The sequence below is a fragment of the Nyctereutes procyonoides genome, unplaced genomic scaffold, assembly GCF_905146905.1.
Source record: "Nyctereutes procyonoides isolate TBG_1078 unplaced genomic scaffold, NYPRO_anot_genome, whole genome shotgun sequence".
Classification (NCBI taxonomy): Eukaryota; Metazoa; Chordata; class Mammalia; order Carnivora; family Canidae; genus Nyctereutes; species Nyctereutes procyonoides.
In genome coordinates this window covers 3,268,946-3,295,846 of record NW_026575160.1, presented here as the reverse complement: position 1 = coordinate 3,295,846, position 26,901 = coordinate 3,268,946, and the positions used below count along the sequence as shown (strand labels likewise).

General features: G+C 35.7%; 1 protein-coding gene across 6 annotated transcripts in view; it reads left to right on the top strand.

The window, feature by feature from the left end:
* Window positions 1-253: 253 nt before the first annotated feature.
* The window catches only part of DGKB (diacylglycerol kinase beta), a 638,855-nt gene continuing 612,207 nt past the window's right edge, over window positions 254-26,901 (top strand). For all 6 annotated transcript variants that reach the window (XM_055314473.1, XM_055314471.1, XM_055314470.1 and 3 more), the window contains exon 1: window positions 254-323. In XM_055314473.1, the coding sequence (XP_055170448.1) occupies window positions 254-323 (70 nt within the window). The remainder of the gene's footprint in view (window positions 324-26,901) is intronic.

Here is a 26,901-nt window from a genome sequence, read left to right as displayed (position 1 = left end):
TTGTCAATTTTTTCTTTGTGCAATAGTGCTGATCTTTTTATTTTTATGTTTCTTTTTCTGCAGGTCTTTAATGTATTATTGAAACTACAAACTCCCATCCACAGTGGTTTCATGTTGACAGATTGCATATTTTGAGAGCTTGAGATATTTTATAATGAAACATGCCATGTGGAAACTTTGAAGCATAGAATCCTGCCAAACACCTGAATAAAGAATTCCTCACCTGGTATGTAAGAGACTTCTCACTACCACCATGACAAACCAGGAGAAGTGGGTCCACCTCAGCCCCTCAGAATTTTCCCAACTTCAGAAATATGCTGAGTGTAAGTATTCATATTATTCATGTGCTTGATTTGGCATTTGCATTAAACAAGATACTAATTATTTATGAGAACAGATTACAGTTCCTGTTCAGCATTGGGATAGATAGATGTAGGTATGTCTTTTGTGTTTGCGGGTAGGTCTACTTGAGACTACCTTTTGGCAAAAAAAGTAAAACTTTTTTTTTTTTTTTTTTTTTAGCAAAAGGTAAATTTAAACCTAGTATAAAATCTAGAATAAAAGGAATGATGTTAGTTGCAAAACAGCCTGGAAACATTCCAGTTGTAACAGAACTAAAGCAAAAGATCAGACAATTTGGGTAAAAGGAAATTGATGATATTGCAACTGAGAAGAAGGACAAACAGAAGTAAGGGGGGAGAGTGAGGGGTTTGTGTGGTTGTTGTTTTTCTGTTTGTTATCATAGCATTAGAAAAAAGACTGGAAAAAAAAGGAAAAAAAAAAAGAAAAAGGACTGGGAACAAGGAGCCATGGATACATTGAGGAGTTGGAATTAGAAGTTGTTAGAAGATATTAGGTTCTCAGCCAACTTTTTCAAGTGTGTGTATTTATACAAAAGGTAGGCCATGGCAATTCAACTTATAGTAAGCTATTTTTAAATATTAAATTTCTTTACACATAAACAGTATGATTTTATTTATAAAGAATTTTATTTTTAACACAGATTTTCAGGAATATGTCTGTTTCACGAAATGAGTTTCAACTATAAATATGAGTAACAGCTGGGTCAAGGTGTTAAAGAGAGGAAAGGAAGTAACTGAAAAATCGGAAGCACCTAAAAGTTGGGAAGATTATGAGTAGAGAAAAAATAACACATCGAGAATGTAACAATCTTGGCAAGAGTGGGGGAATAACATGGTGCCTATAAGAAGGGAATGGAAGAAGCTTTAGAAAGAGGAGAACAACTGATAGTGCACAAGAATGGAAGAGGCAAAAATTGAAGCAGCAGGGTTGCTTATGTAGAGAAGAAGGTGGCATATAGGAGGGAAGGAATGGATGGAGTAAGACTATGAGGGAGAGGCAGGAGAAGAATTTGAAATAATAAGTAATAGGTATGATGATAATAGTAAAAAATAAACACTTATCTGAAAAGGCCAATTTCACAGGTTTTCTAGAGTCTTCCTCACTAGAGTGCTGAAGTGTTCTGGATGAAGTTGTGAGGCTGCTGCTGGGTATTTGCCATGAAGATGCAAAGCCATAAGAACATGTCCATGTTCTTAGTCAATAATAAAAATTACAACAGCTATTGCTGCTGGGGGGCAGAAATTTCTGCCATCAAAATCTGCTCCTCATATTCAAAAACTGTTTTGAGCATCTGAAAGCACATTTAATCCTCTTATCCTATTACAAATATTTGGTACAAAATTCTTGTCTGCATTTTTATATTTGATAATTTCTAAATTGATTTAAAAATGATTTGCCAAAAAAAATGATTTGCCTAAGTTTTCCAATTTCTATATGCTCTTTGCTGTTTTATTATATCCAATAGTTAAGTAAATATTTCTGAGCATTTTCTTTAGGGAGAGTAGTCTGCTTGACACTGAAGGAATCACAGATGTGAACAGATATGGATCCTCCCTTCAAGGATGTTTAATGAAAGCTAGAAACTAATGGGTAAATGACTATGTATCTAGGAAGAATATTTTAAGTGCCACAGAGTTTGGGATTCTGTATGACAGATTCAGTATGCAGCTGGAGATGGGGGAAGCGAAGTCTTCATGGAACAAGTAGGATCTGAGAGGAATCTTACAAAATAGGTTTAAGGTAAACAGAGAAGAAAATAATATAGATGAGAAGGAAAATTGAGCCTGTATTTGAGGGAGAGAAGTCATATTTAGCCATACCATAAATTAAGGCTGTAAGTGCAGTTAAGGATGTAAAAATGAGATGGAATTGAAACATACAATGGTAAACTTGAGTTAAGCAGTGAGTGGTAATTGTAGGGTTTTAAGGGTAGAACAACATGAGCAAAGAGTGTAACTTGGGAAAAACAAGGATGGTATATGGTAATGGAAAGAGACTAGCATCATGCCAGTGGGCTACCGGAATAGACTAAATAATGTGGATGATGAAAGATGATTAGAAAAGTATAGGTTCAGATATTATAGCATTAAAATTAACAGAGAGCTTGGGGAATGATAGAGAAAAATTGAAAAATGAGTTCCAAAGATTTGATGTGAAGAATGGGGGAGTTTGGTGACATAATCGCCCAAGTAAAGAAAACATGGAATTTGGTTTAGCTTATGTTGAATTTAGCTGGATAATTAAAATATACTTTAATGTTTAAGAAAGCAATAAAATAAAATAGGTAGATTATTGCCATAGTAGATAAATTATCATTTATAATGACTTTACCCAGATATTAAAATTCCATTTGAATTGATAAACAGAATTTAATACTTAAGTATCAAATATGTTATATACTGCTATTTTCATTTTCCTAAGGAGTATGATGTTCATTTAATTATATCATAAAAATTCTTGATTTAGTAATCAATTTGTGGAAATACCTAAAACAAGTGGTAATAAAAATTCTCATAAATGTAAAAGTTGTAGCATACTGAGGCAAAAGATTAATGAGTATTCAATAAATTGGTAGTAAGAAGTGACACACTGAGTTTAAGAACATTTTTAAATTGATTTTATGAGGACACAAATTAACTGATTAACTGAGAGTTAAAAAAATAGTGCACGTTCCATGATCATTAGACTTGCTGCTCTTTTTTTCTTTTTAAGATTTTTAATTTATTTATTCATAAGAGACAGAGAGAGAGAGAGGCAGAGACAGAAGCAGAGGGAGAAGCAGGCTCCATGCAGGGAGGCTGATGCGGGACTTGATCCCGAGACCATGGGATCATGCCCTGAGCCTAAGGCAGACGCCAACCACTGCGCTACCCAGTCCTCCCATCTCCTCTTTTTTTAAATAAGCAAAACAATATGAAAAGTGCTGGACTTAATCCTCCAAGAAGTTTCCTGTGTAATTAGGAAGCAAAGAATATCATGATTAGGATGTATTTTTCTATAATAAATTGCCATTGTCAAAATATAGCTGGAAACAAACATTATTCTGAAGATTATAAAAGTAGTATATCTTCCATGCTATTCAGTGCATGTGATCAGTTTGTCAGCAGCATTTAAGCATTAGATTTTTCATGTTGTGGGGCAATATTGACAAAGTGACATTCCTCCACCGTCTATTAGCAAATGGTATATTGGATTCACTTTCTTGACATTGTTTTGTAGCTTTCAATAAGAAGGTGTTTATATGCATTATATTAAATTTAAAAGACAAGTTATTGTTTTAAGGTTAAATTTGCAGCATGCTAAGATTATATGGGCTATATATCAAATAAGTGTTTCATATGCTTTTGGGGGATGGAGTGGGGCTGTAAAACTCTTGATCAATATCAAAGAATTAATGGAACCCTTACACCAGTAAAACCAAATTACTCAGTGTGGGACCTAGAGAAGACCATAAAGATCATTTCTCCGAATTGTCTGATTTGGGGTTTTCTCCACTACTGCCACAATATACCCTGTGTCTTATTCTTTTTTTTTTTTTTTAAAGATTTTACTTATTTATTGATGATAGACACACAGAGAGAGGCAGAGACATAGGCACAGAAAGAAGCAGGCTCCATGCCAGGAGTCTGATGTGGGACTCCCATCCCAGGATTCCAGGATCACACCCTGGGCGGAAGGCAAATGCCCAACCACTGAGCCACTCGGGAGTCCCTACTCTGTGTCTTATTACATTTGGGTTGCTAAAACAAAGTCCCAAAGAGGGTATGACTTCGATATAACAGAAATTCTCACAGTTGTGTAGGCTGGAAGTCCAAGTTTTAGCATGGTCACATTCTGTAGGGGTACTTTTCTGGGTTGGAAACTGCCACTTCTCCTTGTATCCTCACAGGGTGGATAGAGTAAGAGCAGTAAGCTTCCCAGGGACTCTTATAAGGATACTAATCCAATTGGGGCCCCAGTCTCATGACTTCAGCCAGTTCTAATTACCTCCCAAAGGCCTCTCATATTAGAGGATAGTATATCAACATAGTATTTGGTGGGGACACATTTCAGTCCGTTACACCCTGCAGCTAGAAATGTTCTCTCATCTTCAAGGCTTTTCTTGTGATCAGTTAGGGAAAAATAGAGTGATATTGGCACAACATTCCTAGTTAGGCAGCTAGCACATCAGACAGCTTGTATTCAAATCTTGAGCCCCCATATTTTAGATTTCTCGTTTGGGGAAATTTACTTAACATCTCTGTGTCCCATTTTTTGTACTTGTAAAGTGCAGAAAACAATAAATATGTCAAGTGTTGTGAGTATTAAATCAAACGAGTTCATATATGCCAAATAATGATAGTAGTGCCTGGCAAGTTGTAAGTGATATAACTGTTTACGATTGTTATTTTAATAGGAAGGGAGTGAGTGTGTTATTGTTGGCTGTCTGAATGTATTGTTGATGATCAATAGAAAAGTGCCACATTTTGGAGCACAGTCAGTGTCCCCCCCCCCCCCCCCCCCCCCGACTACATTCTTCCCACAAGGTAGAAACTTCTGGTGCTATTGGCAGCCTCAGTGCTGTGTTGTCCCCACAAATGCTGAAGGCAGCTAACGTGAAGCCTGCTGTGGCTGCCTACAGCATGCTGAGACCATGCTCCTGTTTAGGATTTTAGGCTGAGTCACTCCATGGGAAACATTTCCATTGATATGTGGGAGAGGAGTATAATTTTCTTTCCCACTCTTTATAAAAAGTCATCCAAACTGTTGTTACAAGATAGAGAGCTCTCACTCCTGCTGTGCAGAGAATTGAGCTTATCACATTATTAGTTTGCCAGAGCTTCCTGCTGTGGTTTCATGGCATAGCAAAGGGTTAAGATACTCCAAGTCTTTTCATGGATGACAATATTTTCAATGTAAAATCCACACAATATTTCCAAGTGATTCATTATCTGCCCACATATTGTCACTTAGGATTAGCTTTTTATTTGCTATATATAAAGTGTGTTATATAGCATGCAAATTATTTTTGAAAAATACTGTGTTATTATGGTGGGAACACTTCCAAATTTTCATAAATTTTATACTGTTTATAGCAGCTGGCATTGTGAAGAGTTGCAAAATTATGATGAACTTATTCTTTTCAATAAGGACCAATATGCCTAATGTTTGGACCTAGTGTAAAATTACTTCCATGGAGAGAGGCATGCAGCATGGCTTAGTGAAAAGAGAACAGGCTTTGCAGGCAGACTAGTATTTGATAGTGCTGAGCTCCAGCCCAATTTTGTACATTTAGTCATGTTTTAGAGTCTTACATAAACTACTTGAACCTCAGCTTCTCACCTGGAAAAGTAAATCCATCTCAAAGTATTGTTGTAGGATTTCATGAGACAATAAATATCATCATAATAAATAGTAGATTTTTAGTGCCATAATCTAAACAATGTACAAGTATTAACTCATTTAACAATACAACTCAGAGGGAGGCAAATGATCTATTTCAGTTTACTCAGCACATAGCAATGGCACAATAAATGAAGGTCAAAACAGTATAAATTCACATATTCTTTTTATGAAGATCAATATGTTAATAAATGGGTTATTAATCATGTTTCCAAAATAGGAAATGCTGGAATCTGGGATTTAGGTTCTCATATCTCTACCAGCCACAGCCATCTCTCAAAGGTCTTTACATACAGAACAAATCAGAGAGGCAAACCTGCTAACTACGGCTTTGGCCTTACAGTGCCCTTCTGGTCTCATCATGGTAGATTGGATTGGATCATGTATGAACCTCAGTGAAGCTCTACCTAAACGAGAGGCAGGTTTCAGAGTTTCTCTTGCATTCATTCTGCCAGTGCCTAGAACCTCCCTCACTCTTCCTTTATGAAAAGCATGGGAGGAGAAAGAGAGATGAGAAGAAAATAATGAAGCAGTTTAATAGAAATATGGTAAAATCCTTTTGCATTTTAAGTAGTTTTACTCTCCTGAGAAACTCCACCCTCTAGCATGATGATCTAATGTGTCTTTTTTTTTTTTAATATGTCTTTGAGATATGTTTTGTGCTTGATCCATACAAGATGGGACAAAGAGAATGGAGGGAAAGAGACTTGATCTCTTCCCCTGTGGGTATTCAATTTATTGTTAAGCAAATTTAGGTCACATATTAGCCCTCTTTCTAATTTGTCATGTTTGCTTTTGCATTTGGCCTGTGCCCTGTGATAGATTGGCTCTATTTTGGGAGGCCAAACCACTTAATTATAATTACTTTCTTTGCATAAGACAAAAGAATAAATGGCACAGGGTCATTTAAGAGAGTGACTGAGAACACATAATTTGATGTTTTATAAACTGAGGCGAGTTCTAGTGCTGTGATATACCCTCAATTTCCTCACCCATGTCCAAAGATTCTGATGGTGGTTATATGTAAAAATGCATGTAAGATGCTCAGGACTCAATATGTTATTGTTATGATGAGGATCATGATGGCAATGACTGAGATAGTTTAATTTCTAAAGAGAGATTTTTAATAAAAATCTTTTTAGGCTTATTCACTTATACTACTTACGTGAAATGTCTTGACTTTGCCCTGATACTTGGCCTGAAATTGGAATCTGCAACTCTATTTTAGATAATACATGTCTCTCATTTCCGACCCTGTTTCTTCTGATTCACATTGATTAACTCAGCAGTTCCTGGCTTTGACCCAGATTTTATTTCTGGAATGTATGTTGGCTGCATAATCTCTTTTGCCTCATTTCTGGCTCTGTTTCCTATTTGTTGTACTGTTTCAGACTGAATTTCTCCTTGGTAGCTTCTCTGGGTACATATATGTCTTAAATCTTTTAATACATGAAATTTGCAATGGTAAAAGAAGGTAATAACTATGAATGTCTAAATTTCCATTATTTTAGTGTCCTAAATACAACAAATTTCCAATGAGGTTTTAACTATTTTTCCAACTTTTCAAACCTACCAAAAAAAATCAAAAAGCTAAACCCCAGAAACGTTTTGTTGTTGTTGTTGTTGTTTTTAAGAAACAGTTTTATTAATAAGGCTTCCGATCAAATAAACTTTAATATTGAAGTTAGGACTTATATGAAGTGTTGGTCAAAGTGAATCAAATTATATTATGACTGAAAAATTCACAAAATTTCAGTGGCGTAATGAAATCAGAGCTGATTTCTTGCTCGTATTTTATTTCTAAATCTGAGTCAGCAAATGGTTAATTTCACTTTGTCCTCTATCAAGTCCCAGTTAGATGGAACAGTCATCAGCTTCAAAAATTGGCAGGCATATGGTATGGCAGAGACAAACAGAGAGCTTGAGAATTGGGTGTTGGCTCTTAAGGCTACTCCCTGGCAATGATATGCTTAGATTTATTTTGCTTAAGCAATCTACATGAACACATCTAATTCCAAGTGAGTAGACAAATGCCTTATTTCTGTCTGCCTAGTGTCAGGGGAGCACTAAAATATTTGGTGAAAACTGCTAATGTGGCCAGTATCATACAAGTAAAATATAACCTACCATTGACTATTTTTAGTGAGATGTAGTTAAGCATAAGATTGTTTTAATTTTAGGTGTACAGCATAATGATTTAATATGTAATTGCAATGATCACCGAAATGATCACCAATATAAGTTATCTATCACCACCCAGTTACAATTTTTTTTTTCTTATGGGGAGAAACTATAAGACCTACTCCATCCTTGGTAACCATGAGCTTATCTCTTTTTTTATGAAGTTTTTTTTTCAAATATTTTATTTATTCATGAGAGACACACACACACACACACACAGAGAGAGAGAGAGAGAGAGAGAGAGAGAGAGAGAGGCAGAGACACAGGCAAAGGGAGAAGCAGGCTCCACGTAGGGAGCCTGAGCGGGGACTCAATCCTGGGTCTCCAGAATCATGCCCTGGGCCCAAGGCAGCGCTAAACCACTGAGCCACCCGGACTGCCCTTTTTTGTTAATGTTTGTGAGTGGTGTTGTTATGGATCTGGTTTCTTTTTCTTTTTCTTTTTTTTTTTTTTACATGTAAATATCCAATTATCCTAGCATTATTTATTTTAAAAATTGCCTTTTCTCCATTGAGTGATCTTGGCTTTTTTGCCAAATATTAGTTGACTATATATGTCGGGTTTATTTATGGACTCTTGATACTGTTCTATTGGTCTATTTGTCTGTTTTTAAGTCATTACCATACTGTTTTGAATTCAATAATTTTATAATGTAGCTCACAGTCAGGAAGTGCGGTACCTCTTGTTTTGTGTTGGAGTATTTTTTCTCTTTTTCTTTATATATATATATATTTTTTTAGCTATTCAGGGTCTTTGTGGTTCCTTATAAATTTTAGGAGTATATTTCTGCTTCTATAAAAAATGCCATTGGAATCTTGATAGGCATTTCATTGAATCTATAAATAGCTTTTGGTAATGTTGATATTTTGATAATTACCTTCCAGTCCATTATCCCTAGATACGTTTTCACTTGTGTTTCTTCTTTGCTTTCTTTTATCAGTGTCTTACAGTTTTCAGAGTAGAGATTGTTTACCTCTTAAGTTAAATTTAATCCTAATTATTTTATGGCTTCAATATTATTGTAAATGAGATCGATTTCTTTATTTCTTTTTCAGGAAATTTATTGTCAATAGGGCACAGCTTTTAAGATAAGAAAATAGGCCTTTCTCACAGAAAGACTGAGCACTTTAGTCTGCTGCCTCTGTGCTAGACCTGGGGTTAGCTCTAGTGAGTTTAGGTGAGTATGTTAAGAACTGTTTCTTAGTTCACTATAGCCTGTGTCCTGGATTTCAAAGCTTGATGTTTTGGGTGTTCATTTCTCAAATGGAGGTTATAAGAGTTGGGAAACCAGATGTGGGTTTCAACCTCTCAGGTTCAACCTCCTTCGGCTCCTCAGAATGAAGTTGGCAGTTTTGTTTCCTTCTGATTCTGTGTCACCATGATGGGGGTGGGGTTTACAGCAAGATTGTGCCTCAGTCCCCTCTACTTGTTTTAGTGTGCATTTTCTCATTTGCCTGATGTGTCGAATTCATTCTAGTTTATGGATTTCTTTCATATGAAATTGTTCTATATGTAACTGTAGATTTGGTATGTCCATGGATAGAGATGAGTTCAGGAGCCTCTTGCATTGCCATCTTGAATTGGAATCTGTGCAAGACACTTGGAAAGCTTTTAATTCTGTTCATGTGAATAGGAGTTGAGAGCGGAATGGGATTTTAATATTAATTGAAAGTATTGAATAGGGATAAGAAAAGTAGAGGAGGAATCCTAAGCAGTTATCAGAGCATGTTCTGAGACACGATGTACTATGACACATTAGAGGACAGTTGGAAGTACGTGTTGATGTATGTACATATTTGTGTAGGAGCATATATGATGTGTGTGCACCTACATGCATATAAGTGCTTAAAACAAGGCTGATCAGTAATAGTCATAAAAGATGGGTCTGTGAATGCCATAATAAAAGATTGTATATTAACATACATTTATTGAGACACATTGAAGGTAGAAGTGTAGTAGCAGGGATAGTGAAATTATAAGATTTTAATTTCAGAAAGAAGTATGTATAGAATAACTTTGATTAAAGGGAGACTAAAAGCAATAAGGAGAATATTTTTCTAGTACAAGTTGTTGAATATGGAGGGTTGAAGGAAGTTTAAGACATGGTTAACAGAGAGGTATAATTACATATTAAGGAGAACATCTAGAGATAGAATAAATCAGGTGCCATCACCATTATAATATGAGGGCTAAGGAAGGAGGATGGGGTACTCCAGCTTGGAAACAGTGTGGTTTACTTAATCTAGGAAAGGAATACAAACAAAACAAAAACAAAAAAACCCAAACTAATTAATTAATTAACTGATTAATTAAGTACAGGTTTAGAGAAAAAGGGCTTGATTTAGGATATATTGAATAATAGTTTTCTATCCATCTAGTGATTGAAGTTATATATTAGATTCTTTGGCCTACAGATCTGGAGCTCAAGAGAGAAATCAGAACTGGAGTTATAGAATGTGTGTGCTTTTGCATTGTGGGTTGTAATCATATTGTGAGAATAAAGTAAGTGACCCAGCAGAAAAAAAAATTGAGCAAGGAAAGAGGGATGGAAGAGTGCTGGAGATCATTGTATTCAAAAGACAAGAGATGAGATAACCATGAAAGCAATTGGAAAATAGTACCTAGAAAGGAAGAAAGAAAGAAGTGAATGACTAGTATTCTAAAATCTAAAGAAAAGTTTTTTCAGAAGGTGAGATGTAATAACCAAATGTATCCAGTGTTTTCATCATTCACAGTGTTACTGGTGATTTTAACAAAGATTTTTTTTTCTTAGAATAGTAGATCCAGTGGGATGAGTGGAAAATAAGAGAGGCAGAGAGAATACATACACACTACTTTTTAAAAATAGAGTCTTAGCCATGAAAAGGAAACGAAAAAAATATTGGCTAAAATGAATACAGTAAAAAGAAGGGTTTTGTTCCTTCACATAGGAGAGAAGACATGTAGAGGCAAAAGGAGCATTATATGAAGGGAATAACTTGTGTTGAAAGATTCTGAGCCATTGGCCAAATCTTAATTTTTGTTTTGGTTTCATTCATTTTTTTTTTTAAGTTCACCTCTACAGTTTATTTTTTAACACATTAGTTTTAGCCTTTAGCAAGTTACATAATCTTTCTAAACTTTAATTTTCTCAACTATGTAATTAGGAAAATAATAAAGCCTATCTTACAAGATCCCTGTAAGACTCAAATAAAATAATATGTGTGGAAATGCTTTGTAAACTGCAAACCACCATATGTAAGTAAATTACTGCTTTTGTTGTAGTTACCATTAGAATGTTCTGAGTTATCTTTATACCATTTCTTTTCTTCTTTTGCAGTATAATAATATCCCTGTTTCTCCCAAATACACATTTATAATTTTACTATTTATTGAATTTTACAGTTTGTTTCAGTGGATTATGTGAGAAATACCCACCTGCTCACTGTGCCTCAATTTTTCACTTTTACCAATTGGGAGGGAGAACATTGCCAAGACTGTGGTGGGCCTGAGATCTTACCCCACTCTCAAGGTAGCAATTTAATCTCCCATAGGTTTATGATGCTAGAGGACACGATCATAGGCAAAGAACATTATTAACCATGTCACAGCAAATAGCATTCACCTCGTGTTTTCATTGTTATCTCCACTTTAGTTCTCATAGGGAAACTTGAAAAGGTTGGGTGACCTCTGCACAAGCAGTGAGTTGAGTTAAAGAAGAGGAATACTAAGTTTAGGGAACCTAAGTCTTTTATAATGGGTGAAGTACACATTTACCTTTTGCTCAAGAGAAGGTCACAGCTATATCTCCCAAGGGTTTTCACTACAAAAATATCTATGAAACGATGATTTGGAATAAAACTCATCTATGCCTCTGTTTGTTAAGACCCACAGAAACATGAAAGAAATATTGAGAATTATCCCTCAGAAAACTAACCTTATTATAATCATTACCACCATAATCATTCCAGAGGTTGATGAAAACATGTTTTCCTACCAGGTTGCCTTTTAGTTCATATATAGGTAGCTTCAGATTTGTGCCCAAAAGTCTCTTTGGCTTGGTGTCTGACTCTTTCTTTCCCTTCACTCTACTTCTAGGTTTTCAGGTTCATCCTATCTGTGTCCTACATTTTCAGGTTAGAGTTATACTCACCACTTGTCTATATTCATCCAGGAGAAATGAAGGGGAATCTATTTAGTTGCTAGTATTTTAGAATTTATCCATGAAAAATAGGCTTAATTCTTCCCTTAAGCTTTAAGAAGTAATCCTCTTAAAACACAAACATATTCTTTCTCTTTCTCTCTCTCTCTGACACACACACACACACACACACACACACACACACCTTTTTCTTTCAAGTGTTTGGGAGGAAAATTGTTCTTACGCCTTTTTTTTTTTAAGATTTTATTTATTTACTCATGAGAGACACAGAGAGAGAGAGAGAGAGAGACAGAGACACAGGCAGAGCGAGAACCAGGCTCCATGCAGGGAGCCTGACGTGGGACTCGATCCCAGGTCCCCAGGATCAGGCCCTGGGCTGAAGGCGGTGCTAAACTGCTGAGCCACCGGGCTGCCCAGTTCTTACACCTTTTAATGTTCCTTTAGCTAGTCTAAGAATTAAATTGACATAAGACCAATTAACTACAGGAGATAAACCCCCAAACTTTAATTATATGTACATAAAGGCCCAATAATAAATAAAAACCTAAAGAAATGACTAAAGCTACCAGACGGGAGGTGAGTGGGGAAGATGTGTTAAATAGGTTGGGGATTAAGGAGTGCACTTGTCATGAGCACTGAGTGTTGTATGAAAGTGTTGAATCACTTTTTGTACACCTGAAACTAATATTATGCTGTATGTTAACTAACTAGAATTTAAATGAAAACTTTAAAAAAAAAGAGAGAGAAATGACCAAAGCAGGCAGTTTTTATATACTTTAGACAAATAAACATAAATATGTGAGGACTTGGGATGCCTGGGTGGCTCAGTGGTTGAGCATCTTGAGCATCTGCCTTTGGCTCAGGGCATGATCCTGGGGTCCAGGATCGAGTCCCACATCGGGCTCCTTGCTGGGAGCCTGCTTCTCCCTCTGTCTGTGTCTCTGCCTCTCTCTCTCTCTCTCTCTCTCTGTGTGTCTATCACGAATAAATAAATAAAATATTTCAAAAAATATGTGAGGACTTGACAAGACAAAACATATTTGAGAGCTTTAAATTTATAAGGAATTCTAAACAGGATTTGGGCTGGAGTAGTTAGTGAAGGCAACAAAGTGTTTATACAGCCTTCTCAGCTCTCAGTTCCCTATCTCTGATGATAAGAATGTCTCTTTACCTCTTAGTACAGGGAGGGTATCTTTCACGTGGGAGATTTATTTCCCTGTTTCTAGAGAGAAAGAGGAGTCAGAGTGTTTTTCTTATACCGGCTTTTTCTTAAGTAACTTTAATGTAGCATAATCAATATCCCAAAGTGTCATATTTCGGGGCAGTCTGCCCTGGGCTCCCACACAAGTATCAATCACATTAACTTATTTTTTTAGTGTTTTTGTAGAATGAACAAAGAAAGGAAGGATTTGGGAAAAAGGGATACATTGACTAGATAGTCTTCCCTTTTGCAGAATGGTTTAAGAACTCCTTGGAATTGAGTAAATGTTGAAGATGCAATTGACTTTCTGCTTGATATCATAAGTGCCTTTGAAGCAGAATGTGTTACTATTTGAGCTGCTATAGCTGCCAAATGAGAAGTGACTTCTAGACCATTTTTTATGTTAGTTTTTTACTAGATTAGGGTAGTCCACTGTCCCTTGAAATTTACCCTCAAACTGAAGTCAGTGAAGAACAAAGACTCTCACATTAAAAATCAAGAAAATAAAAAAAAAGAAAAAATCAAGAAAAGAGTAAAATACTGGTAGCTACAGATTTGACTTGGACAGGAGGGTCTTCCAGATGTTTACAAAATTCTGCCAACTATGGCTGATTTGTAGTTTCTCCGTGGATATCAGAGATTAGTCATTTTTCCCGCTGCCAAACGAAAGTCTTTCTCTAGAAATGGACATTTTTTTTGTTAAAGATTTATTTATTTATTCATGAAAGACTCAGAGAAGCAGAGACATAGGCAGAGGGAGAAGCAGGCTCCCTGTGGGAAGCTCCATGCAGGACTCAATCCCAGGACCCCCAGATCATGCCCTGAGTTGGAGGCAGATGCTCAACCATGGAGCCACCCAGGTACTGCTAGAAACTGAGTCTTAAAAGCTTTGCCTCGGTTAGAAGATATTCAAGGAAGATAGTCTGTAATGAAAAGAATCCCACAGATTCACAGAACAGAGGAGATACATTTTGGTTATTGGTAAAATATGATTTGATGTGACTACTGAATAGTCTATTACCAATATCAGTTTCGGTGGTTAGGATGGAAAATAAAATCAGTGCATATAATCTTTTTTGAGGACTTGGGAGTCAGAATCATTCTAAATAAACCTGTCTGAAAGGGCACATTTTCCTTTCTACCTCCCTCATACTCACTGCACAAGAGCCAGAATTTAAAACAAAAAATAACATTTTAAACATCTTGAACTCTTTTGGATCACAAAAACTGCACGCTAATGATATGCAATCTCTTCTCTTTTCCTAGGTGTCAAAGACTTCAGGTATTGCTCTCAGGATCTCTGGGAGGTATTTCTAAAACAGCAATAACTGCTTTCACAGAGCAGTTAGGTGGAACTCATATGGAAGTCCTCCATGTAATGATAATTTCTGCCATTTCCAAAGATGCTTTCTGAAAGCACCTTGTAGAATTCTTCCACAAATGACTGACATGATTCATGATTGTTACATTGAGTTCTGTGGTAATTTTCTTTTTGTTGACTTATCTCACAGTATGATCAAAAAGCATAGAGCTGAGAAGTAAAAAACAATACCGTTAACTTAAGAGTTTCTTAATGTAATCCCTTCAATAATCCATCTTGGAGAAACAGATAATAGATATACTTCAAAAGATCACTGATTAAATTCCATGTGTCCTATAATTGCATATTGCTCCACTGTTCCTAATTCACATTCCTTTTTTTTTTTTTTAAGATTTTATTTATTTATTCATGAGAGGCACAGAGAGAGAGACAGAGAGAGGTAGAGAACAGGCAGAGGGAGAAGCAGGTTCCATCGCAGGGAGCCTGGTGTGGGACTTGATCCCGGGTCTCCAGGATCACGCCCTGGGCTGAAGGAGGCGCTAAACCACTGAGCCACCCAGGTTGCCCCTGATCCACATTCTATATAAAATAAGAAAACCCTATTCTACTTTGCAATTTTCCTGTCACCCCCTCTCAAACTAATTTTTTAATAGATTTTTATTAATTTATTTGAGAGAGATTGAGTGAGAGAGAGGGCGAGCTTGAGCAGTGGGAGGGACAGAAGGAGAGGGAGAAGCACACTCCCTGCTGAGCAGGAAGCCAGACATGGGGCTCAATCCCAGGACCCTGGAATCATGACCTGAGCCAAAGGCAGACACTTAACCTATTGAGCTTCCCAGGTGCCCCTCCCCACCTCCATCATCCACTTTTTCAGATCCTTGGGTATCTGAAAATTTGCAGTATCAAAAAAGTTAATACTTTTTGTGCAGTTCCTTTTCATCATAGCCTGCAGGCTGAGACATCTAGAAATGCTCTCATGATACTTTTGACCTCTGACCAAACAAGTTGGAACAAAGACATGTAAGGAGAGCATGATAAGATGCCAGTCCATCTCTCCTGTATGATGTAAAGAATAGTTCCGTACCAAAAAGAGATTGAAATTGCAACATTAGGAATGCCTGGGTGGCTCAGTGGTTGAGCATCTGCCTTTGGCTCAGGGCATGATTCTGGGGTCCAGGATCGAGTCCTGCATCAGGCTCTCCCTCTAAGTCTCTGCCTCTCTGTATGTCTCTCAAGAATAAATAAATAAAATCTTAAAAAAACTAAAGCACAACATTAGTCTAGTTACAGGTGGTGGGTCCACGTACATTATTTTTCTGACTCCCTCATTCTCTCCTGGCAACTGCAAGAATTCCACACCATTGCCAGCTCAAGTAACTTTGTACATTCAGACCATGGAGAGTTATGTCAATATTCTTTCTAGGGAATTGTGGACAGTAATATCCAGAGATGTATTAAAATAATGTACACTCTCCCAGACTGCACTAGTAGCAGCAGGTAGAGTATCCTTTTGAGGGGAATCCTATAGTTCATCCATGACATCACCTCTACTCAAAAGTGAAGACTGGAAGTTCTCATTCAAATGATCTAAAGTGTCTACCAATATCTTAGTTTTCTATCAGATGTATTTTTTTGAGTTGGTATTTGATCCTTGCATCTGCAACTATTTTTCTATTTTTTTCTTGGTTCTCCATAACACCTGGTTTGTCTTGACCCTACTTAAATTAATCAAAACCACAAGGGTACTCAGATGGGGAGACTGATGGCTGGCAGAAGTTGGCACTGGGATATATATTGGTCCTATAAGGTCTCTGAGTCTGAATGAGCCATCTTTTCCTAAGCCCTCCTATCTAGAATCTTTTGTAAAAACTTTTTGGTACATCACAAAATTGCCTTTATTTTATATTCTTTTCTCCAGATGGTCAAGAACTTAGCATATATATTTTGGCACTTCCTAACCTAAAGAAGATTTGCTTTCTAAACTACTCTTAGCACAGTACTCAGAACAGAGGTACTACCTTTATCCACATTTTTACATATTCTCCTCCATAAGCCAGTTAGAAGATGATATTCCAACTTCCTCATATTTTGCTTGTATTTCAGAGTTTGTTTTCCTGTTTTATAACTATGACTTCTTTAATTGGCAGTTCAAAGTGTGTTTCCTTGGAACTTTCCTAACAGTCTCTTAAGTATTTTGAGATTTAGTGCCTAGTGATATCTTGCAGAAGCTGTGTAACTCATTTGTTTTTGTTCACACAGGGTCTCAGTGTGGATGGTAACTGACTCCCTCAGCTATACCATATTCCTCATGGGCATTTCATTTCCATAAAGAATCCCCAACTCTCTTTCTAAACCTTCTCTGACAGATAGGAGATAAGTCATTCTATAGTAGGTTCTTTTACCAAATGTTTTCTGCAGGAAATTTCTTTGAGAGACCAGTTTGATTAAGACACATATGTAGCTTGGCCCTCCCTCCTTTGAAGTATAAACACATTGTCAAAGCTTATCTTTCTTTAGCGGATTCACTAGAGTCTTATGTCTCCATTTCGTCAATGTCTCTCTTTCAAAATGCTGTACCCCTCTCTATTGCCAGTTTATTTATTTGTTTATTTATTTTTAAAGATTTTATTTATTTATTCATGAGAGACATACAGAGAGGCAGAGACATAGGCAGAGGAGAAGCAGGCTCCACGCAGGGAGCCCGATGTGGAACTCGATCCCACCACCGGGATCATTCCCTGAGCCAAAGGCAGATGCCCAACTGCTGAGCCACCCAGGTGTCCCTCTATTGCCAGTTTAAAGGCTACAGTAGTAAGCTTCTGGAACTTGGCTACAGTATGCTTGTATTTAGATGTGGCCATTAAATGGGTCAAGAATCCTAAGCAATGTCTTCTCTGACTATTTTTATGCTCTTACTCCATACAGTGTTTTAAAGGGGTTCCAATACAGTCCATCTTTCATAAAGAATGTAATACTATGAGTAGCTGATAAAAAACATATCTAGAGTATAAAAGATGGAGCAAAAGATTTGTTCATTTGTTCTATGCCCTTTATTTTCCTGTTTGCCTTTCTCTTTCTTTTTGTAGCCTTTTGCAGTGTCTTGGCTCCATCCTGCCTGAGTCTTACAAGGTTAAAGCTCACAAGACCATTATTTTGGTATCCTGCATAGTCTAGGTCAGCTATTATTCATGGCTTCATCCCATGAGGGCAAAAGATGGCTCATTGAAGAATTTGGGCCTATTTTAAAGAGTTCAGAGTGGTGTACTTTTCAGGCAAGCCAAATGTTTGCATGCTGATATTTATGATCACTCAGAACATATCTTGGATAGAAAATATAGTATAATATCTAACACTTATAAGGAGATTATCATGAATTTATTATAGCTCACATTTTCCTAAGTATCTGTGCTTTAACTGTATTGACATATTTAATCATAGCAACCCTATGAGGTCAGCAATTATTATTATTGTCATTTCACAGATGAGGAAATTGAAGCCCAGAGAATTTAAATTAACATGCATATGATCACAGAGATATTAAATTATAGAACTGTAGTTCAAATCCAGTGGATTGTGTCTGGTGTCCATGCACTTAATCACTACTCTACTGACTCTTTTCGTTATCCTTTGGGTGATCATTAGTTTAAAAACAAAGCAAAGGCAAGAAAAATTGCTCCCAAACAGGAATGAGAATAATAAGGAAGAAAATGAATAAAGGGACCAGGAAAGTCCATTCTGCCAAAGTTCAAATTATTCACAAAGGATACAAATGTTTTCTATGACTAAGAAGACAAAATATAAAGCATGAGATTTCTTGGAAGTTGCTCGGCTGAGAAATGGATGATTTTCCAAGTGTTTTTAGTATATCCTTTAAAGCGGCTTTGAGATAGTTCTGATGGGCAGGGAGTTTACAGTCACTTTGAAAGCCGTGAGACTCATGAAAAAATCAGAGATTATGGGCAGAGGCTGTGATGAAGGGATACATTTCTTTCAGGCAGAATCCATTTCCAGGCTTTTGTAGGAAGAAGCATGATGAGGTCAGCCAAGTTGTCAAGAGTAAGCATTTAAAGGCTTGTCTCATTTTTACTGCAAGTTTAACACTGCTGCTGTGTGCAAGCCCTGAGCAGCATAGGCGAAATCAAATAGGCTGCCTCGGGGCAGCAGCAGCAAGAAATGCTGAAGGTATGATGCACTAAGTGGGCAAAGGGAAGTTTGCAATTGGATAGTTAATGCGATTGATAAAACTGAAATGAATTGGTCACAAAGCCCAAGGTACCTCTGTATTTGTGTTCCTTTAGTTTTCAGCATCACAATATATCCTTTGTTGATATAACCTAGGGGTAGAAGGTCAGTTACATTTTTGTTTTCAATAGGTAAGGATTCAGTTGTATTTTTGTTTTAAATACAGAGTTAATTTTATGGAAAGAGGAAATTGGTCATTTGTTTAAATTGTGAATCTTTAAAAATGTATTTTTGGAAAATGGTGGCATTGCCTTGTTTTAGCAGGTAGCCAGCTCAACAGCTTAGCCCACATGAAACACAATCCTGCCCTAGAGAGGAGTTCTCAGTTCAAGATGTTGGGGGCCACACATTTCATACAAATAAGGAAAACAAATAAAACAGCTAAAGGAATGCTTTTTAGTATCTCTGCTTACCTGGTCTATAATTTTCTTTGTTGCTAATTTATACTTCCATCAAAAATGATGTTTTTGGGGGGTGACTAATCTAATCTATATGAAACAGATCATTTATGATGAGAACCAAAAGTCAAAAATTCTATATTTTTCTATATATATATTCTATATATTCTATATATATTCTATATATTCTATAGAATATATTCTATATTCTATGATTAATAAAATATAGGTTTAAATGATGTTTTATATAACTTTGCCATATAATCTTAAATGACAAAGACAAGGTTAATTTAGTAAATTTTTAAAAGGGTAAGTGTAAATAAATAGTATGTCTTCTAATCTCTCATGCAACCTACCTTGGTATATATATATTCTCCAAGTCTAGACTAACAAAGGAACTTTTGGGAATCTTAATAAATTCTCAGCTATATATTATATGTAGCTTTCTGAGTTCTGATCAGAAATAAAGATACTTTACTACTAATTTCCTTCTTCAAAATCACTAAATTTGATCCATCTCTCACTCTCAATCTGTACCTGTCATCATTCTATTTCTTTCCTATTTTCTTCTCTGAAACCCTCAATTTCCTTTCTGTGTCATAGTCCATATCCTAATTGGCAAGAACAAAATTGTTATAATTTTTTTAACATAAAAGCTATTTATCTATTGGTATTTATTAGAAAGAAAAAGCAATGAGAAAAAGATTATGCATTTAAAGGAAATATCAGTGATGATACAGGTTGTGTCAATATAGGTTATGGGTAACAGCAATTAAAGAAATTAAATTTTATTTTTAGAAGCCATGTATATTTATTGCAGGTAATCTGCAAAATGTGGAGAAGCTGGAAAAATTATTACTCTTAGTTTCACTTTATTCTTCATTATTAATCATGGTTTTATTGTGTTAAATAACAAAAAGTCAACTGCGTGAATTTAAAGATCAAATTGACTTTATTTACATTTCATGAATTGGGAAGCATCTCATCTAACAAATAGAAAGACCTCCATGGAGTCTAGATAAGGAAAGATTTTAAAGTGGGAAAGAGGGGAAAAAAAAAAAAAGGAAAGGAAATTATTAGCAAAGAATACATCATTTTAGGTAAATTCTCCTTTTTAAGGGGAATGGAAGGATCAGTCTGGCAGATTATTTTCCTAGTTCCCACCAGGTCATTTCAGGCAGACTGGTTAAAGTTTACATTCTTGGGGGTTGAAACTGCGAATAGGTTAGGGATTAAGTCTTGGTATTTAGCACAACTGACTCCATTTTAGGTCTCTCATCTCCTTTTAACAATTGTTTTTGCTATTCAAGTTATTTTGGTGAGAGTTGCTTGGGGACTTTTTTTTTTTTTTTTTTTTTTTTTTTTTTTTTTGAGGGGAAGAGTTAGGAGGGCAGAAGGAGAGGAAGAAAGAGAATCCCAAGCATGTTCCATGACCAGCATGGAACCTGACATGGTCTCAGTCTCATAACCCTGAGATATCCATGACCCCAGATGAAATCAAGAGTCAGATGCCCAACCAACTGAGCCACCCTGGCACCCCAGGCAGGTAATTACTTTTTATTTTATTTTATTTTTTTTGGTAATTACTTTTTTAAACATAGTTTTTTCATTTGTTTTCCTCAGCTAAAATGTAATATTTTTAGGAGATAAATAAATTTTAAGATCTAACATCATAAAACATAGTCAACCTTAAGTTCTCTCAGTTGAAATTAACTAAAATATAAAATCTATTGATGTGGGAAAGAAAATAAAAAATTAAATTTCTTTACTACTTACAGCCCATTGACAAGTCCTTGAAACAGGCCGAGTGACCTTCCTCTAGGAATTCAGAGGCCTCGCTCTTAATACTTTTCTAAGGGTAAAAGGCAATCTTAGCTTAGCATTATCATGACCTCAGGATTCTGAAAATCTACCTTAACATGTAAAAATTCCTTTGGAAACTTCTTTTATCTCTACCCCCCAAGATAATATGTTAGCAATCAGCCTCTAAGCATATGGCCCACTGATATACATTTGAAGGGTCTCATGACTAAGGTTTTATTAGACAGTAATAAATGACCTTTTTCTAACCCATGAGTAACCATTTCAAGTTCCTGGAAATTTTGCTTCCAAAGTTCCTTAGAGACCTACACTATCCCTAACCCCCGCCCAACTTGAAAGCATATGATCAGCCACCCCTCAACCTTACTGCAGCTCTTTCTGCCCACGGGTCCTGTCCCAGTACTTTAATAAAGCCCCCTTTTGCATCGAAAATGTCTCAAAAATTCTTAATTGACTGTTTGCTCCAAACCCCAATATTTCCACATTATTATGTCCTTGTAATTTTTACTTTTAATAAGATGCTATAATAACTATGTTCCCCAACCCAAAGACTGACTTCTAATATAACAAAAATGTCCTATATCTAGTAGACCACAGACATAAATTTTTAAAGTTGAGAAAATATTTTAAATAGATTCTCACTTTAGGAATAAAAAGTAGTAATTGAAGACACAAGAAATGACAATTAATTAAAAATTATATGTTGTATGAGAGACACCTAACTCTGGGAAATGAACCAGGGGTAGTGGAAGGGGAAAGGGAAGTGGGTGAGCAGTTGGGGTGACTGGGTGATGGGCACTGGGGGGCACTTGGCTGGATGAGCACTGGGTGTTATGCTATATGTTGGCAAATTGAACTCTAATAAAAAAATTATATGTTGTAGCTCATCTACATATTTTAATATTTTACTTGTTAAAATTTAGTCATTTTTTTGTCTCCTACTTAATTAAATTTTAGCCTGTTCTGAGATCTCACTTCTTCCTCAATTATAGTTTTTAACAATTTTTAAGTTTGTTTTCTTTTAATGTGCAAAGATATCTTGGGCTTTCTATATTGTATGAAATGACATAAGTAAATATAAAATTAATTCTTAAATTATAAAATCTTTTGTGTACAATAAAAATATATAAAAATTTGTTGAAATCTTTGTTGAATTCATTTGAAAATAAATGACATCATCCAACTGTGCCTGAGACATTAAGCCGAAAAATATTGTAGTTGAAGACATCCCTAATTTCTGAGAAGAAAGAAAATTTTTCTAGAAATAGAGATTTATAATCTGATCCTTAAGTCTTTAGTATTGCTTTTGAGTCTGTTAGAACAGTTATGCAAGGACTGCTTTAACTGTTGTTTGGAGGTTTATGTTTTTGTAAGCTCACTAGCTCACTTGTTCAATGATCTCAAGGACTTCTCTCATTCCATAGTCTCTCACCAACTTCTTTACTCTGAAGGGGAGGAGAATTCACCACCCCCAAATATACCTCTTTGCCCTAAGGATTATTGTGAGCTAGTTATTTTTTTTTTAAACTGAAGACACCAGAGAAGCTCCAAAAAAACAGTAAAAGTGTTCTTTTAAAGGGCATTTTCATTCATAACAGAAATCTCCATTTGTAAGTATGTGGATGACCAAATCTCTAGAAACTTATCTGTGGAAAAGACACTGGTTGTAAATGTGCATAACAGCCATATACCTTTGTTTTATACACATTTCCTGGTAATCTCCCATTCATTGACCTCCCCCACCATATCTTTTTTTTTTTTTTTTTTTTTGTCCCCAACTGGAAATGGCATATAAGGTGGTGGCTTGGGTCATTTTGGAAAGTTATTCAGTTTTCTTGGGTGTCTCTCACGTATACAGGGAAGATGTACATGTCATTAAAGTGATTGTTTTTTTCCTGTTAATCTTTTATTCCAGAATCTAGAAAAATACAGGTAGAACTGTCTTTTCCTCCTCTACACCTTTTTTTGTCAACCCACAAATGTATTCTAGAATTGTCCATTCTAGAAGAGCTTTACTAAACTTCTGTACATAATATTCCATTTATCTGTTGACTTTTGTCCTCATCAATTTGGAAAGCTAAGGTTTTCAGGGTCAGTAGTCATTGTTTATTTTACCTGAACTTTTCAAATCAACTCATTTAGATAACCATCATTTCTTTCTAAAACTCTCATATCTCTTGCTTCCAGATCTGTGATTTCCTTTCTTTGACCATCTCTGGAGTGTCCTACTCAGGCTTCTTTGTCGATTCTTCTAAATCTCATCTCTAAATGTTTGCTGGTTTCTAGATTATATTCCCTTTATGAAAGTTCAACTTTGATTTCTTTTGTGATAATCTGTTCCAAGGCTTTAAATATTATGTATGTGGTGATGACTTCCAAAAGTATATTTCTAATCCAATTCTCTCCTCTCAACTTCAGCGCTAAATATGCAACTGTCTAGTTGACATCTTCAATTGGATGCTCATTGACATTTCACATTTGACAGATCCAAAACTGAACCATTGATTCCCTTCTGCTCCATCCAAATAAAACCAAAATTAAAACACAACTCTGTTCCTTTCTTAGGTTATGCATGTTGAAGTGTGCTGTTATCATTCTGTAACTTTGGAAAAAGAGTTAATATTCAAACTCAACATATTCATCTTTCCCTCTCTCAAACTGTCAGCAAGTCTACCTCTAAAATGATTTCTTCATTTCTTTTAATTATGTTGCATCTGCCATAAACCCAGTCACCAACATTTCTCTCCTGGATTACCACGGTACCTTCCTTCTTTGTCTTCCTGCATCCCCCCAAGTCCCTCTCAAAAATATTCTCCATAGTGAAGCCAGAGTAATCTTTGGAAAATATAACCATGCCATTCTCCTGCTTAAAACTTTGAAATGATGCCCAATTGTACATAGAGTAAGACCCAAATTCCTTACCATTCAGTCTAAGGCTTGGATGGGCAGCCCTCATCCAATTTACTAAACCATATGACACCACTCTCTTTTGACCACTATGCTTAGTTACACTATATTGTCATAGGCTGTTCTTTCTTTCTTTGTTTCTTTCTTTCTTTCTTTCTTTCTTTCTTTCTTTCTTTCTTTCTTTCCTTTTCTTTCTTTCTATTTTACTTATCTACTCATGAGACAGAGAGAGAGACCGAGACATAGGCAGAGGGAGACACAGCCTCCCTGTGGGAGGCATGAGGTAGGACTCAATTCCCAGGACTCCAGAATCACAACCTGAGCCAAAGGCAGATGCTTAAACACTGAGCCACCCAGGTGCACCTCTTTTTTGCTTTTTTTCCATGTTTCTTCCTTTTCATTTTTTAGTTCTCAGTCTAAATGTCAATCCCTCTAAGAGGCCTCCTCTGATCACTTGAAATTCTTCTTCCCTGATATTATTTACCTTTATACTCTGTTCATATCCTGTATCACAGTTACTATGATTTGGATTTATTCATTTTTTAAAACTTTTTATTTTTATTTTTTAATGTAGGCTCCTTGCCCAACATGGGGCTTGAACTGATGACCTTGAGATCAAGAGTCACAGACTCTACCAGCTGAGCCAGCCAGGTGCCCTTCATTTGTTTTTTTAATGATTTGTTTGTATTATCTCTGGTTTCTGAAGGTAGTTTAGTTATTCACAAATATATATCCAAGTTGTAAACATAGCATTATAATTGATATTTTTGTTATCAATTGACTATAAAGCAGAGACAAAGACCCTTCTGGAATCTAGGTGAACCTATTCACAGAGAAGATAGACAACTCCACATACTTACTGTAAATACCTGAGATATTTCCAAAAAGCCTGGTCTGAGAGTATAACTACGGAATTTGGGTCAAAAAGTATTCAGTGAACCCCCTGCAGTTCTCCAGGTGTACAGAGACACACTTTGCTCCAGACTTTGCAAAGTTCTAGTACTGAGAGAAATCTCTGTGATAATTTTAGGTTAACTCTATTAGAATTTCTTGCCTTAAACTCAATAGAAAAGTAATATAAAGGGAAGAGTACTCTATTCTCCATAGCATTTCATTTACAATCTCTTCACAGTATCCCCTCTCCAATTATCTATTCATTGATCAATTGTAAGTGCATTAAGAACATTTGCTTCTTTCTTGTGCTTATCTTTGTTAAATTGAAATAATAAGTTTTTCAACAAGCTTATGTATTATAATACTTTAGCTAATTACAAACTATAAATGATAAACACCATTTCCTAATCATATGTGCAATCAAAAGTTTGAAATGCTTTAAAATGCCAACCCAAGGAAAATTTTGCAAGTGTCATAATATCAGGCACTGTAAAACACCACTGCCAAGTTTGTTTGTTTGTTTGTTTAAGGACTTTTTTAGCACTTACTGAAATAGATTATAGATATAAGTAGTCAACTCTATGTTGAAATAAAGTACGGTATAAACAATTTTGGGAAACAATTAAACACTAGTGTATCTTGCTATTATATAGAACATATACATATTTACTTATGAATTTATTATTTATTATTTATTACATATTATAGTAAAGGAGGAGGATTTTCTAGATGGTGTTATTTAATACATATTATTATAGTAAAGGAGGAGGATTTTCTAGATAGTGTTAAAGAAAAGGGTAAATTTAAAATGGTTTAGGCAATTTTTTGTTGATCTAGAGTCTCTGTTGTTTATATAGAAGATGATTAAGCAGTTCTTAAAACATAGAGAATCATCAGATAACTGATGATTGACTGTCACTAGATAATTCCTACAATGAACTGATATCAGACAATGTATTGAAAGAATGAAAAAAAAAAGATAACTTCTACCTCTTGTTTTTTTTATCTTCTCTTTTTTCATGAGTCTTCCTTCCCCACAAGCTGCCAAAACACATGGGTGAGGGGAGAGGGTGTTATAAAGATTTCTCTGAATATTTCAACCTATACTAATCTCTATCTTTTTAGACTTTATTATATTTATTGGTTATATTATTCATTTGACTCTTCATTTAGTTTTATGATTTAACTTAGTATTATGTATTATTATGTATTTTTTTTAACTCTTAAGGCATACGGTTACTGGTCAATAAATATATATATATATATATATACACACCAGTAATTATTATGATTACTGTTGCTGTTTGATTTTTTCCCTTTCCCCCCAAAAAAATGGTTGGGACCCCTGGGGGAACCCTTCTGCCTCTTGTGGAGAGTCCTTTTTCTGTTCAGTGTTACAAAACCAAACACTAAACTGAAGCTACACTTTGGACAGCACAAGCTTTATTCAGTGACCAAAGGATGTAGAAGGGGGAACTAAGTTTACAAATCAACTTCAATGGGGTGCATCTCATGAAGGGTCTATGGACCTGGGGTAATAAAGGGGAGGGATATGCATAAGTTGTCTTTGAATGAGTCAGTATTTTTCTCAGACTAGGGGTGCTATGTCTTTTTTCTCCTTATGTGGTTGGCTTAGGTTGGAACTATTATGGCATTGGTAGGTATATCATCTAGCATGCTGGTGTATTATATAACCAGCCTATAATCAGGTGTGGTGTTTTTTTGTAGTCAAGTCTATTGGCATAATCTAGACAACTATGACTGAGTTCCCCTGAGTCTCCTACTGCCATCTTGGATCCAAAGAGTTATGGCTAGTTCTTGTTTCACCTTGAGAAAGAAAAAATGAGAAGAAAAAAAGAGATAGGGCTGGCTTCTGCTCAGTGGGATGGGAGGCAACCTTGGGAACATTACTATTGTTATTGGTCAATAGAACAACTGATTTATCCAAATAGAATATGTATAACTGAAAAGGCAAGACCCCTGTATCCATTTATCCCTCAGTAATATACACAGTAGATTCTCTGTGTATATTTAAAAAGTTGAAGATAGT